The sequence below is a fragment of the Haliotis rufescens genome, unplaced genomic scaffold, assembly GCF_023055435.1.
Source record: "Haliotis rufescens isolate VD_foot unplaced genomic scaffold, xgHalRufe1.0.p SCAF_2, whole genome shotgun sequence".
NCBI lineage: Eukaryota > Metazoa > Mollusca > Gastropoda > Lepetellida > Haliotidae > Haliotis > Haliotis rufescens.
Window position 1 is genome coordinate 43,657,401 of NW_025963890.1, and position 17,200 is coordinate 43,674,600.

Here is a 17,200-nt window from a genome sequence, read left to right on the forward strand (position 1 = left end):
TGGTACTGGTCATGATGGGATGTGTGTTGGTACTGGTGATGATGGGATGTGTGTTGGTACAGGTCATGATGGGATGTGTGTTGGTACAGGTCATGATGGGATGTGTGTTGGTACTGGACATGGTGGGATGTGTGTTGGCACTGGTGATGATGGGCTGTGTGTTGGTGCTGGTGATGATGGGATGTGTGTTGGCACGGGTCATGATGGGATGTGTGTTGGTACAGGTCATGGTGGGTTGTGTGTTGGTGCTGGTCATGATGGAATGTGTGTTGGTACTGGTGATGATGGGATGTGTGTTGGTACTGGTCATGATGGGATGTGTTTTGGTACAAGTCATGATGGGATGTGTGTTGGTACAGGTCATGATGGAATGTGTGCTGGTACTGGTCATGATGGGTTGTGTGTTGGCACTGGCCATGATGGGATTTGTGTTGGTACTGGTCATGATGGGATGTGTGTTGGTACAGGTCATGATGGGTTGTGTGTTGGTGCTGGTCATGATGGGATGTGTGTTGGTACAGGTCATGGTGGGTTGTGTGTTGGTACTGGTCATGATGGGATGTGTGTTGGTACTGGTCATGATGAGATGTGTGTTGGTACAGGTCATGATGGGATGTGTTGGTACAGGTCATGATGGGTTGTGTGTTGGTACTGGTCATGATGGGTTGTGTGTTGGTACTGCCTATGATGGGATGTGTGTTGGTATATACGTACAGATCTCTTACCCGAGAAGATCATAAATGAGGAAGCAACAACACAACTTCGCCAAGCATGACAGCACTTTATAAAAGTGACAATTCCTCGTTTTATCAGAAGGCTGAGAGCATGTCAGTCATTGAACAGTAAACGTGGTCGACATACTCGAAACAGATCGCACAGAATATTTGAGGCTTTGTGAATTAACCTGAGAATGCTCAACATAGGTAAATACTTCGTTCACTTATTGTTTTCTGTTTGTCGATGCACTTGATCAAGACATGTGAGTTGGACTGATCCTTGTCCGCCTTCCTATCACCTCATCAGCACACCGTTACACCTGCAATGAACAACGGGAAGTATGTCATAATGTTCACTACTAATTATTTCCCGATAATATGATAACTTATAATCATGATGCAGTTTACTGAAGTTTTTGCTTGACAAATCCACCTAAAACATTGAATTGTGAAATTCGACTGTATGATGCCAATTACATACATGTGTGTTCCGCCTTGTACTGCGGCAAAAGACTCCAACGTCATTTAAACGATAAACACACTCAATTGAATGCAGTTCATGACTGCCATAAGTGTTTCGATATCACAGCACACCTTCTCCATTCCCTGCTAACTTGGTGGGTGGGGGTGTCACAGGTGGACTAGTCGTCTAAGGCGCCGCGATACGCTGTGCAGAGTTGCATCCCTTGGGCACACCAGAAACCTGATTGTGGGTTGGAATCCCGGTTCGCCCCGATTATGTTTGTAGATTTCTCAGCGCAATATCCGTTTCATCGAAGTGGTAAACGTATGAGACCTGCATCACTTCGGGCTTTTCTCCCACATTAAGCTGACACGCCGTGATATAACTGGAATACTGTTAAAAGCGGCGTTAAACCCAACTCACTGACTGAATCCTGTTAACTGGACTGGTCTTTGTCAACAATGGAACATTTACGTACACGGGATGATGTCTGAAGTTCTCCCAGCATCGCTGACACTGAAGCCACACAGGTCTACAATTGTCAGGCAGTATCCCCCGGGTCTGCAGGGCTCCGATCAGGGCACTGTACAGGAGAACGTACTGATCCTGCAATCATTAATATAATTTTTGTTTTCCTTGTGCATGAATGGGTCAGTCTTCTTAGGCGTCACAATTCACTGTGAAGAGTTGCTTCCCTTTAATTTGCAAGAAATTAGTGATCTTTCGTTATAATCCAAGGTTTTAAGATTTATTTAGTGGAAAATATCCCTCCCGGATCAAGCTAACATGCCGTGATATAATTGAAATGCTGTTCAAAGCGGCGTTAAAAACATCCACTTGGTTGCTGAAACCAAACATACACATGTATATTTTAGACGAAAGCAAGAACAGTTACTGAGGAAAACGTAGATATAATCCGTGCATACCTCACAAAACATACACATGAACACCGCTGGAGTAATCATTCGAATAAACTATAAAGGTATTGGACAATAGCGTATCTCTGTCGAGAACGAATTACCCAATATTGAACCAAAACATATGACATATTTGTCGCCTACACACATCATACATCTGAGAGCAGTTGTTATGAAATCACTAAATGAATCAGATACATCTGTATCTGTTATCAGAACATATAAACATTCAAAGGCACAAAGAATCACGAGGTGAGGTGAGGTGAAATGGGGTTTAACGTCGCGTCCAAGATTATTGCACTTATATAGCGACGTGCATGTACATGGGTGTGTTTGTGTGGCTGCTTGTACTAGTCCGGACTGATGCCGATTTATAGTGCTAGCTCACTGAGATTCCATGCCGCAGTTTAACATGAATACCCCACTCAGACACAGTATACTGACTCCGAGCCGACCAGTCCTTGTTTTAGCCCCTTAATGCCGAGCGCCAGACAGGGTAACAACAAGTACCATCTTTTAACGTCTTTTGGTATGACGCAGCCGGGGATCGAACCCCGGACCTTCCGCTCTCCGGGCGGACGCTCTACCACTAGACCACGGAGGCGGTCCGAAGAATCACGAATCGCAAATTGAAACATATGTAAAGTCAATGTTTCGTTACCTCCGTGTGAACCATGTTCATTCTCTGCATACGGAATCCCTGGACACATTCAAATACACAGGCTCGGGAGTCATCCCTTGCCTGCTCAATCAGATACACCAGGGCTAGGAACGTCCCAGTCCGTCCAACTCCAGCACTTAATGAGAAACAATTACCTTTCACAGCTGTCAACGTCTTATGTTTATTATCATTTTAAACAAACACAATGTATTAAGATGTGTAACAGCTTTGTATTCAAATTGTATGCTACCTGTAGACTAGAACAGCTCACTCCTTTCGAGAACACCTTGTGTCTTCCTGATTTTTCCGGAACCACATAAAATGTTCACAGCTGTTTTGCCTTATGCGCCCAATGGAAAATATTGTGCAGGTACTCGAGATTGATTGTTCTCTCACTTGAATATTAATGTTTAATGTAGTATTATCAATATAACCTCTGTTGCAAAAGGGCTGCACTCTTTGGGTTTCATGTCCAATTATAAAACAACATGCTTTGCAGACAAAGCGTTCGAATCCCGGTTCGCCCCGATTATGTTTATATGTTTGTCAGCACCATATCCGTGCTCGTGGGTTTCACCCAAGGGGTAAACATTTGAAACCTACATCACTTCGGGCTTTCCTCCCACATTAAGCTGACACGCCGTGATATAACTGGAATACTGTTAAAAGTGCCGTTAAACCCAACTCACTCACTAACTGCAGATAGAGCGCAAAGATTTTGTCAAAGATTAAACTAGGTTGTACATGTGTTATAACTGTACTTTCAACATGTTTGCCTTTACAAAATTTAACATATTAAGTATTGTTATTGAATTAAATTGCATAAGACTACACAATTACGTTTTCGCCATAAAAAGTGTAAATGATAGCCAACTAGACACAGTAAACGACACCTGCAGTGCACCACTGTTGTGCCTCCCTCGTCTTTGTCTGTGTTCCTCACAACTTTATAGAAGTCGATAAGTGACGTCACTTCCTCAGGGACACCGTAGGCCGGCCAGGACGTGTAGTGCAGGTGGTGAATCACCCTTGTTGGAGTGTTGGGCTTTTATAAAAGTGAAATCAATGTCTGGATGACATGTGCATGGTGAATCATGCGACAGTCATACAATACGAAATGAATATAAGTAGCTTTATGAATAAGGCATGTTTTGTTTGTTTGTTTGTTTGTTTGTTTGTTGTTTTACGCCTCACTCAGCAATATTCCAGCTATATGACAGCGGTCTGTAAATAATCGAGTCTGGACCAGACAATCCAGTGACTAATATCATAGGCATCGATCCACGCAATTGGGATCGATGACATGCATCAACCAAGTCAGCAAGCCTGAAACCCGATCCCGTTAGTCGCCTTTTACGACAAGCAGAGTCACCTTTAACGGCAAGCATGGGTTGCTGAAGACCTATTCTATCCCTGAATCTTCACGGTCAATAAGGCATTTACGTGTGTATGTACTTCAGTTAAACATCAGTGTAAGTCTTACTTTCCATATTGCTAATCGTCTTGTCGTGTAATGCTGAAACACCCTTTCCTCAATACATTGGACAGACACATCCCCATACGTCTTGCAGTCCATGCCGCAGCACGGCCAGTACTGGTCACACTTGGCCTAAACATGAAAGGTATATGAATATACATGGATAAGTAGATGGTGTGGCAATAGGTGACATGAGTCGTTTATGCTACTCTGATATGACTTTTCTTACTTTTAAATAATTAAACTTACAAAGCCTGCCTCGAGAAGATTTGTCAGCATCACAATCTTGTTTGCATCAAGCTGCCAGATCATTCTCCAAAAATCCAACACCACGTGGCTGGAAGGGCCTATGTGTAAATGTAAATAGTTAATATATAGCTTTTGTTACATAACACATGTGATATAAACTTCAACATTAAGTGTAATACCATGTTGTAGCTATTTAATGCTCTGACAATGTGCGTTTGCGTAAAAAAACATTTTTTGGGGGCAAACAACTTTCTATTCATTAATTGAATTCATTTAGTGTATACCAAAGTACGAACCTTGTGTTGCGATGAATTGCGTTTCTTGTCTGTAACCCTGGATTGACAACAGAGAGGAATACATGGTTGATATGTGTGAGTATAATCAGGTCATTATTTCAATATACTAGTATATGGCGTAACAAAGATTTATTTCCAAACCAAATGTAGTGAGTTAGTGAGTGAGTTTGGTTTAAAGCCGTTTTTAACAGTATTTCAGTTATATCACGGCGTGTCAGCTTAATGTGGGAGGAAAGCCCGAAGTGATGCAGGTCTTAGACGTTTACCACTTCGGTGAAACCCACGAGCACGGGTATGGTGCTGACAAACCTAGAAACATAATCGGGGCGAATCGGGATTCGAACCCACAATTATAGGTTTCTGGCGTGCCCAAGGGACGCAACTCTGCACAGCGAATCGCGGCGCCTTAGTCGACTGTGCCACCCGTGCATTACATGTATATTTTATTCCATGTAGATTTGGATGTTATATACTTACATCAATGTAGGAAGCGTTGATGTAATCACTTCCGCCTTCGTCCTCCACCGCCAGGCACACTCGGGTGGTGTCAACTGTAACATCATATAAAACATCTACAGTTCCTTCTGAATCCGTGACGCTAACGGTTTTATTTTGGAAGGTATTTCTCTTCTTTAAACACACAGAAAAACAATTTAACGTTTGATGAAACAGAAGACACGTGTAACATCGTAAATAGTACTTGCATGGTAGAATGTCCTTATATCTGTTTTTAAAGACATTTTCAGCCAATAGTCCACAGTGACTTGAGTTGGCGTTTGGCTTGGGTAATTTCTGGAGATAGAAAGGTATACACATATAAAAGAACTTTATATACACATATAGCCTAATTTATGTACTCAATTTGAAGTATCCATTATGATAACACTATGTTCATTGATTGAAAACAATTATATGTACGTAAGCATAGACGCCTCTTTAGGTAAGTGTAGAATGGTACGTGTGCTGGTACTGACTATAGTGGAATGTGTGCTGGTAACGCCATGATTGGATGTGTGCTGGTACTGGGCATGGGTGGATGTGTGCTGGTACTGGCCATGGGTGGATGTGTGCTGGTACTGGCCATGGGTGGGTGTGTGCTGGTACTGGCTATAGTGGGATGTTTGTTGGTAGCGCCATGACTGGATGTGTGTTGGTGACGCCATGGGTGGATGTGTGCTGGTACTGGCCAGGGGTGGATCTGTGCTGGTAACGCCATGATGGGGTGTGTGTTAATAATGCCATGATGGGATGTGTGCTGGTACTGACCATGGTAGGATGTGTGCTGGTACTGGCCATGGGTGGATGTGTGCTGGTACTGGCCATGGGTGGATGTGTGCTGGTACTGGCCATGGGTGGATGTGTGCTGGTACTGGCTATAGTTGGATGTGTGCTGGTAACGCCATGATGGGATGTGTGCTGGTACTGGGCATGGGTGGATGTGTGCTGGTACTGGGCATGGGTGGATGTGTGCTGGTACTGGCCATGGGTGGATGTGTGCTGGTACTGGCTATAGTTGGATGTGTGCTGGTAACGCCATGATGGGATGTGTGCTGGTACTGGGCATGGGTGGATGTGTGCTGGTACTGGGCATGGGTGGATGTGTGCTGGTACTGGCTATAGTGGGATGTTTGTTGGTAGCGCCATGACTGGATGTGTGTTGGTACTGGCCAGGGGTGGATGTGTGCTGGTACTGGCCATGGGTGGATGTGTGCTGGTAACGCCATGATGGGGTGTGTGTTAATAATGCCATTATGGGATGTGTGCTGGTACTGACCATGGGTGGATGTGTGCTGGTACTGGCCATGGGTGGATGTGTGCTGGTACTGGCCATGGGTGGATGTGTGCTGGTACTGACCATGGGTGGATGTGTGCTGGTACTGGCCATGGGTGGATGTGTGCTGGTACTGGCTATAGTTGGATGTGTGCTGGTAACGCCATGATGGGATGTGTGCTGGTACTGGGCATGGGTGGATGTGTGCTGGTACTGGGCATGGGTGGATGTGTGCTGGTACTGGCTATAGTGGGATGTTTGTTGGTAGCGCCATGACTGGATGTGTGTTGGTACTGGCCAGGGGTGGATGTGTGCTGGTACTGGCCATGGGTGGATGTGTGCTGGTAACGCCATGATGGGGTGTGTGTTAATAATGCCATGATTGGATGTGTGCTGGTACTTGCCATGGGTGGATGTGTGCTGGTACTGACCATGGGTGGATGTGTGCTGGTACTGGCCATGGGTGGATGTGTGCTGGTACTGGCCATGGGTGGATGTGTGCTGGTACTGGCCATGGGTGGATGTGTGCTGGTACTGGGCATGGGTGGATGTGTGCTGGTACTGGCTATAGTAGGATGTGTGTTGGTAACGCCATGATGGGATGTGTGCTGGTAACGCCATGATGGGATGTGTGCTGGTACTGGGCATGAAGTGATGTATTAAGTGTTAGACATGTATGGAGGTGAATTACAAAACAACCCATGGAGCAAAATGTATGTTTACAGTTATAACACAGTCGCAACTGTAGATGTGAGTGGTTTACCATGAACTCCTCTACCATGTAACTGACTGACTCTTCACCCTGAAGTTCCGGACACATTTGTACTTGAGGAGGACTTCTTGCTGTAAATAAAAACGCTACTGAACAATTCCATGTACTAACATTCCCAATTCAATGTACAGTCAAATACAGTGGTTAATACAGGAATATTTGGAAGTATAGCAGATAATGACGAAGATACTATATTAGCATGGCGGAACATTATACATTACAAGAGAGAATGGACACAAAGATCAACAGTAGGAGATATACGTGTTGGTCTTAATATCACAAAACCAATCTAGAGTATCACTTGCATTTTACTGGATACATGTAACAATTATCCTGAAATCTTACAGATGACATTTTCTATTTTCTATATACAAGTAAATAGATCATTATATTTTCTTGATGTTACAAGCTACAATGTACACTTACAGCCACCGGCGTGTTCATATAGAGGGTTATCAGTGTCAGACATGTCACTGTCGGTGTCCTCATTCTGGGCAGCCATTGGAATGAAAGGAACAATGACCCGGTGGTCATCTTTGTGCCTAAACTTCCGTCTTCGTCTGTAACAATATATTGTACACATGAATAATCTCACTTTAGTGAAGCATGATGAAATATTTAAAAGAACCCTCTAACCTGTGTCTTTCAGGATTATTTCTTAAAGTCATAATTGTTATTATCAACTCAACTTACTTGATCTACATGCTTACCTTCTCCACACAACAAGTCCAACAAGAAGCAGGATCATGAGCACAGCCAACACCACCAGTATTACACCTAGAGTTGCTGTACTGGCTGCAACCGTCGACATATTAAATGTACTGATGTAACAACGCTGCATTATGTAATATACTCAATGACGAAAGAAACGCGAATACCATTCATGTTGGTTAAAGTTTGAAGTATTATTCACATTCAAGAGATATTAGATTGGTTCGATGCACACACGACCATACTGTTATTTTGTGTGAACCGACGCGCATGAACGCTTCACATGTGACGTCATATATCCATGACACCATTTGTCTCGTGCAGGATTAGCGTGTACAGTTTGGAAATCACGTGCAGCATATCGTTATAAGAATAAAGACACTCTGTGGTAACACTTGACTGAGTGTGAGTTTTGTTATTAAGCGGTACACATTGGAAATATCTATTCTCAACGTACATACGTCTCTATGTCTTTCTATGGTTCGCGTTTCTTTTGGCGGTGAGTATACATCAACTCAAAGACGATTAAAGAATACACAGGTGATGATATCTATACATTGTATTGAAAAATTATCTCACATGTTAAATATGATTCACCATTTGACATGAATGTAATCTATTGAGAACAAAATGTATTGTTTAATAAAGAAATAAATCATTCGGATTGGAAAACGGAAGGCGTAAATAGGTGGGACTAATTTATACCAGCCTAAAGTAACCAAAACATGTATGGTGTATCAAAGTTCGTGGAACTGCACACACCATACTCATTTTCTAATCTGTTTGGAGTTTATCAGTTTTATCAGAAATATAAATGCATGTGGTATTTATCAAGTTCAAAGTTCCAGTAATATAAGGCGAAAACAAAGGTTACCATTTATACCTCGGTGTTTATTGACCTCCAACTAGCTGATCTCATATCACTGGTATTATCTACTTCTCCGTGTTGCCTGTATCTATTGTTGTCTATGTTAGTTTAATCACATGTTAGTTCATCCAGAAAATATTGTTTCCAAACATCAAATCAATGTCTCCGCTACAATATTCATTCCATAACCAACTGCACACTGCCTCCTGTAAACTGTCTCTGATCCCCTCCAAGAGTTGATTTACCGGGGTTAATTGTTAGGGGGCAGTTTTCTGTGGAGGGGGAAGGTTTATCCGTAACCGCTTAGCTAATCTCCACTTAGTTACAAATTCCCCGTGTCTTTATCACATCCATCTCTACAGTTGGAGAAACGGCTGTCTTTACATTACGTACCCCTCTAAACTTTCCTCACAGCTGTCACCCCCCCTCTGTTATAACGTCCATCTCTACAGTCGCTCTTACAATAAGCATAGGTCGTCGCGGACCTACTCGGAATCCCATCGGATAATTGTCTGTAGACTTTTTTTTTCTTTTATGTAGGTTTCTTCACTCAGGATACATACTCCAAAGTTAACATAGAGAAACACACAAAATAGACTCTAATGTTTGTCTAGTATCACAATTCGCCGCCATATTATCACGCCATCACAACACAACTACTTTCGATATTTGTCTATTTCCTTGCGGAATTGTAAGAAATAAAATGTGTACAATTTACCTGTCTCTTTGCAACCGCCGTCTTGGTCACATCCTTCGCTACAGGTGGTAGGACAGGAGATATTACAGTACTTCCCACTGTTCCCTGGATTACAACTCTCACACTTTCCGATCTCTTTATCACATCCATCGCTACAGTTGAAGGGACAGGTGTCATTACAGTTCTTCCCTCTGTAGCCCGACACGCAGCTGTCACACTCCCCCGTGTCCTTATCACATCCATCTCTACAGTTGGGGGGACAGGTAACATCACACTTGTACCCTGTGTAACCTGGCTCACAGCTGCCACACTCCCCCGCGTCTTTGTCACATCCATCTCTACAGTTGGGGGTACAGGTAACATTACACTTGTCCCCTGTGTAACCTGGCTCACAGCTGCCACACTCCCCCGTGTCTTTGTCACATCCATCTCTACAGTTTGGGGGACAGGTAACATTACACTTGTCCCCTGTGTAACCTGGCTCACAGCTGTCACACTCCCCCGTGATCCTATTACATCCATCTGTACAGTTGGAGGAACAAGGTGTTCTACAGCGTGGACCGTAATACCGGGGATTCTGACATGGTCCTGTACAGCCATCACCATAACGTTCACACTGTGTACAGGCTGTAGGACAGTTCACTCCACAATTATCTCCCTTCTTGCCGGCCACACATCCCTCTGTACACACAACACGGGTGTTGTCCATCTGACAGCGAGAGTTGAGACAGGTGTCTGGACAGTCATGTTCACACTGTTTACCATAGAACCTGGAGTCCCGACACTGGAGACACTCTCCAGATGACGTCACATTGACACAGCGAGGTGGACACACACCGTCAACACAGGTCACGTTGTAACCGTCACAGTTACTACAAGGAGTACTGGCAGCAAGTGCTGTTAAAAGTAGAAAACAAACAATTTAAGAGGATAAGACAAATAATATTTATGAAAGGAACACATTGATTTTGTGCATTTTTCGAGTTTCATAGTTTCTATGAATTACATTTAATAATAAGAGTGCCACGTGTGTTTTATATGTCTTTTTTCTAACCGGAAGATTTTTATGGAGATGTTAATCGAAAAGGACTCAAGGAATCGGTGCGTACACTACATGAGTCCAACTCCAAAATGTAATTGGAGATGACCGTAAATATCGTGATGACTCACTGAAAACAGCACATACCATCATGAATATAACAGGGTATCTTACAATACTCTTGAGTATTGGGTCATAGCTACAATATTGGGTCAAATATCTTACAAGCCACCTGAGGGTGCCGATTCATCAGAATTTCTTCCAATTAATAGATACTTTCTTAGTGTTTCCGTAGATGTATGTTGAAGATGGCACGCACACACAGGCACACACAGAGACAGACACACACATATACATACACACAGAGACACAAACACACACAGAGACAGACACACACACTCACACACACAATCATACATACAGACACACAACACATACAGCAACATCCAGACACACACACATACACAGACACACACTCACATACAGACACATACAGACATATACAGAGACACAAACTCACACACACATATGCATACATACACAGACACACACACAGGGGCACAGACGCAGACACACACAGACACGCAGACACACACATTGACACACACAGACATACAGATACACACAGACAGACAGGCTGACACACAGACACATACATATATATATATACATATATATATCTATATACGCGCGTGTGTGTGTGCGTGTGCGTGTGTATGTCAGCTTACCATTTAACACAAAACATGAGCAAAAGAGAAGTTGCTTCATCCAATCCATGACTTGTCTTTGTGTGTCTGGATCTATTTTGCCGTGTCCAGACTGAGTGTGGTGGTCATTTCACAGAGATTCCTTAAATAAAAAACACCAAAGACCATATGTTTTCAGCATCACCAACCATGTGGGTTATACATGACGTTCACATTATAAAGTTATGACACATTCAGGAAATCCGAAGTGTATTACAGGGACGTTTCAGTGAATGCACATATATGCAAATCAGCTGAATAAAATATATTAAAAGAGGATACGATACATGCATACAAATTAAACGCACATAAGAAGGTCATAGAAACAAACACATTAAACAATCATTGAAACCTCAACTGGTTACGTTTGCAATCACAAACTAAGCATATTATATGCACAAATATGATCAATTCGTTATCAAGTGTATGATGGGTTTGTTATTTGATCAAGGTTACAACGTTCAAGGCCTGAGCAAAGGTTTTATGGTAGACATATGGAGAACATTTCACAACTTGATGTATCCATGACGATGTCCCAAGCCAGTCCCTATTTTGACTTGTACCTTATGTTCCCGTGTTGTTTCAGGCGAACAGTTGACTTGCCTTTGCATGTGTGTGTGATTCACGAAAACCTGGTATCATAACTATTTGTTAGTGATTCATAAACACATGCCTATGATATATTCGGAATAGCACAATGGATAATGTTTTAAAATAGATTTCTTTTGATACTGGAAATGATGTCGCTTTTCCTCAAATGGTTACGGAATACATATTACAGTTTTTTTTAATAGGTTGACAAATTCAATATACGTAACAGTTGTCACAGTTGCCATATCACAGCGTCAATGTCGTACAATAATTACACCACATTGCACCTTCAACATAACCTGATTAATGCCGGGAAGTGAGTCGAGCAGATACCAGTGAGTCATTCGTTTGTAATTTCCTGTTGCTATCAGGTCAACTGACAGAGTGGCGTGCACTCTTTAGTGTATTTTACTAAAAAAAAAAACTGCTTCAGGGATACATGCCAATATAATGTTATAGAAACCACAATGGCTTATCTAAATGAAAATGACACATGTATCACACGTCAATACCTATATGTGAAACTGTCCTCATATCTGCAATTCAAAGTTGCTTCAAACTTATAGCGAACGAGGGATTGAATGTGTTTTACCGCCACAGCCAGCAATATTTCATCTTTATCACATCAGCCTGTCACAATTCGATTGGGAGAGACGTTCCCCGCCGTCGGGTTCGATAACACGGCACTGAGCCTGAACACCTGATCCATGTCAGTTGCTTCTCATACGAGCACAGGTTACGAGGGGTCAGTTCGATCACGGAATCCCTGGGGTGACCTAATAATAACCTATTAACGAAATATATATTTTACCACATAATATTATATGATGTGGATGGGTGTCCATGTAGTGCTTAAGAGATGGTAACTTCAGCACCCAGAATCCCTCATCGAGAACTGCTTCATACCATTTTGAAGACTTAAGCATAACATTGCTTAACATACGGAGTATGATCCTATACATGTTGGGCTGACATGTTCATGTTATTTTGAACTCATGTTTTTTCATGAACCAATGCAAACATTTGATAAACGGTGATCTGTGCATATGATTTGTAACTACGTGTCAAAAAGGCTTTATATCCAAATCGTGATGTTGTTCGACGTTTATTGTTTATTAATGATTTATAGACAAAATAAATCCATGTTAAAGCTGATGTTTCGGTTTCAGAATATCTGATTTGTCCTTTAAAACCAAGCATACGTGATGTTTGTCCTCTACTCAAACCCGATGCTATTTACTTTCATTCTGGTATTTACTATAATGGTCAATATACATACATAAATGAAAGCTACCGGACAGGAAACTAATGTTTTGGGTCTACCTCCCACATTCATTAAAAAAATCAGTGTCGTAAAGAAACTGCCTTGTAACCTATTGTGAATGCAGTCGGGTATTGTAGAGTAAGGACGTTAGACCATGAATACTGAAATTGTAAACAAAATATCTAGCATTTGAAAGTGCTCTTTTATTTTACTTTTATATAAATGAGAGCGTGATCAATGAAGCAACGATCTATAACAGAGAAAGGTACCTAGAACCATGTTCGTCGGAGCCTCTTGCATATAATTATTCTTTGGTGATATAAGATTATTTTATTGTTATCGCTAATAGCTACTGGTCATATTCACTGGAGTAATGAAATCGATCAAAATAAGAAAATCAATAAAAAATTAATCAAAGGTTGACTATTGCAACATAGTGTATTGATCGTTACCAGCATGTGTGTGTTCTCAATGTGCCTGGAAATCAGTCTGTCCAGTCGTCTTAAAACAAGACCTTTACTTGCATCCAGAGAGATGTTGGAAATGATGGAGAAGGCTGGGACTATTGATTGTCCATAGATTGGACATTTTAAGCCTGAGTACATAACATTCATTTTCAGGTCAGGTACTTCCATGTTTTGTCTTTGCATTGATGCGGAATAGACTACGAGATACACATGTACGAGTCTTTAGCCAGCCCAGGAACACTGTGAAGACATATATTGGTGTACCCCTAAGCCCCGCCACCATCCAAACCAAGGGTAATGTCATTGATCTGGTAGGGGGACACAGTCATGGTGCCAATGCCCTCTCAGTGTGCCTACACTAGTACCTTCTCTTTATTTGACTATACGCAGAATGGGTTGTGGACTCATTGAGCCTGAACCCCTACATGTACTTTATCTTTATACATAAAGTAGTGGAGGCCATAGGCCCATTCTACAGTTACGTCATTGCTTGAGAGAGTAAACGCATATACACATCGGTACAGTGATAGACATTGTTCATCCAAATTATTGACTTACTTCCATTGACTTATACACAAACTAGGGCGGTCGGGTAGCCTAGTGGTTAAAGCGTTCGCTCGTCACGCCGAAGACCCGGGTTCGATTCCCGACATGGGTACATTGTGTGAAGCTCATTTCTGGTGTCCCCCGCCGTGATATTGCTGGAATATTGCTAAAAGCGGCGTAAAATCATACTCACTCATCCAATTTATTATATACAAACGTTGCAAAATGCTTAACAGTTTCTGGATTTCTGAAGACATTAGTAAGTTAAATTTATGTAATGTTGGATATATTTTGCGGGTATATATACTATCTCACGAGATTGTCAAAAGCATAATACACACGTACAAAACGGTATTCATCCTCTATGCATTTTTGTTTGCATACATGACATATTCTATCTGATTTTACTTCTTTAACATATCTACCCCTTCAAGTATATATACAGAAAACGGGACATCGTGACATTGGAAAATAAAAAAACCATTAAAATGTTAAACATTAAACAGAACACAGTGCATTTGTTTGCAGTTATCTGATACCTGACTAAATCTCCAAAATAGTTGATGATATCCACACGAAGATTTATCACAAAAGGTGACAATAATATTTCCAATCGACAGTGACACTCATGACGAACGTTTACCGGAAGTGAACCATTGGAAGGGCCTGTGTCAAAATAACATGGAGCTACATGCCTGGCGCTCAATAAGGGGATGAAACAAGGACTGATCTGCCGTGTCAGTATACTGTGTCTGAGTGGGGTTTCCAAGTTAAACTGCGGCATTAGAGTGAACTATATCTAGGACTTAAAACCTGCATACGTCCGGACTGGTACAAGAAGCCATATTCATATACACACACTGCATGCACATTGATATATCCTTGCAATAATCTTGAACGCGACTTTAAACGTCATTTCTCCTCACCACTGTGAAATAAGTTTGTGTTTCCTGAGCTACACGGCACACTGTGTTTCATGATGAAACAGAAGCTATAGAAGTACGTACAAAGAAAAGGTCACATTTAGATGAAGGTGTTGGTTGTACGTGCCAGTTTTGATTATAAACAAACTGAATCAGGTTTGTTGTTTAACGCCGTACTCAGCAATATTCCAGTCAATGACGGTGGTCTGTAAATTATCGAGTCTGGACCAGACAATCAAGTGAGTGACATCATGAACATCGACCTACGCAAGTGAGATATGATGACATGCATCAATCAAGTCAGCGAGCCTGATCACCCGATCCCGTTAGTCGCCGTTTACGACAAGCATAGTCGCCTTTTACGGCAAGCATGGGTTGCTGAAGACCTATGTTAACCCGGATCTTCAAGGTTCGAAGGAAATTACAGGACAGGCGCAATGATGAATGTAACGATCTATGTCACAAAACATTACCTTTCAGTGACTGCCTCTTGAAATATTACTGAATGCTCTTGGTAGGCTGTGCAGCCATGCAGTATCTGTGTCCTGGTGTGCATGTGTGCTATCGGGTCCCTGAATAAACGCAATCACAAAAACAAGATTCGTTAGATTACAATACTGAAACTGTTATTCTTCCGTGTTTGCTGGTATAAACAGGCCACAACAAGTTGATGACTTGTTCTCCGGAGTCTCCTCGTCGCCTATCTAAAATACCCCTTATTTCCTCAGATGATAATTTTTACCTTAATTGTATGTAAGCTTTTGTGTGCTTGCTGGTAGAAAGGGTAAGTGTTTCATAACATCTTCCCTTACCCGTAAATATGTTTTGTGACATAGATCGTAACATTCATCATTACACCTGTCTTGTAATTTCCTTCGAACCGTGAAGATCCGGGTAAGAATAGGTCTTCAGCAACCAATGCTTGCTGTAAAAAACGACTATGCTTGTCCTGTGAGGCGACTAGTGGGATCGGGTGGGCAGGTTCGCTGACGTGGTTGATGCATGTCATCGCAACCCAACTACGCAGATAGATGCTCATGATATAAATAACTAGATTGTCTGGTCCAGACTCAATTATTTACAGACCGCCGTCATATAGCTGGAATATTGCTGAGTGTGGCGTTAAACAACAAACAAACACACATCGTCCCTATTGTCAAGTTTGGGTGACAGATGTGAACAACGCAGATTGAAATTGTTTTGACCTTACATAAATAGCGGAAAACGTTCGTGTTACAGACTGGTTGTCAAATCTGTTATATCCAATCAATTCCCGAGGAAAGAATCGAAATGTCCTGTTAGTCGGCCGAACAGCGACTATCCCCCTCATTTGTTGAAGGAAACAAAACTGAAATCATAGGCAGATTCCCGCAACACTGCCACGCTATGATTTTTGTTTGTTTGATTGTTTGTTGGTTAACGCCGAACTCAGCAATATTCCAGCTATGACGGCGGTCTGTAAATAATCGAGTCTGGACCAGACAATCCAGTGATAAATATCATGAGCATCGATCTACGCAATTGGGATACCATGACATGCATCAACTAAGTCAGCGAGACTGACCACCCGATCCCGTTAGCCGTCTCTTACGACAAGAATAGTCACCTTTTACGTCAAGCATAGTCGCCTTTTACGGCAAGCATGGGGTGCTGAAGACCTATTCTACCCCGGATCTTCACGGGTCGCTACACGATGAATCAAATAAAACTATGAAAATAAAAGCGACAAAACCCTTTCCATATTCATAAGAAATTGCTGCTAAAAGCAGCGTTCCTATGTACGATTCTAACTATATGATAAGCATGTGTTTATCTCAAACAGATACAAAGGCAAGTCACCTGAAAAGTGATCGGCACTTTCAGCGTTTGACGCACTAAATCAAACGTGTGCGCGATCAATGGGAGGTAACTCTCTGGGCCAAGTCTTTGAAAGGCATTCAGACCTGATACACATAAGGAAGAGAATTTGTTGATGTCAACTACTTTATTGCCATTTACCTATCAGTGAAAATTTTGTCCTGGCTTC

At 42.0% G+C, this 17,200-nt stretch overlaps 1 protein-coding gene across 1 annotated transcript; it reads right to left on the reverse strand.

The window, feature by feature from the left end:
* Nucleotides 1-897: 897 nt before the first annotated feature.
* On the reverse strand, nucleotides 898-15,759 carry LOC124153062 (multiple epidermal growth factor-like domains protein 10). Its single transcript, XM_048400028.1, has 14 exons — nucleotides 15,648-15,759; nucleotides 11,366-11,486; nucleotides 9,620-10,495; nucleotides 8,033-8,117; nucleotides 7,749-7,882; nucleotides 7,314-7,393; nucleotides 5,257-5,571; nucleotides 4,780-4,816; nucleotides 4,484-4,581; nucleotides 4,241-4,366; nucleotides 3,651-3,802; nucleotides 2,758-2,893; nucleotides 1,658-1,785; nucleotides 898-1,036 (listed from the first exon to the last, which is right to left on the reverse strand). The coding sequence occupies exons 2-14, from the start codon at nucleotides 11,412-11,414 to the stop codon at nucleotides 1,012-1,014; spliced, it is 2,241 nt and encodes a 746-aa protein (XP_048255985.1). The 5' UTR covers nucleotides 11,415-11,486; nucleotides 15,648-15,759; the 3' UTR covers nucleotides 898-1,011.
* Nucleotides 15,760-17,200: the final 1,441 nt, after the last annotated feature.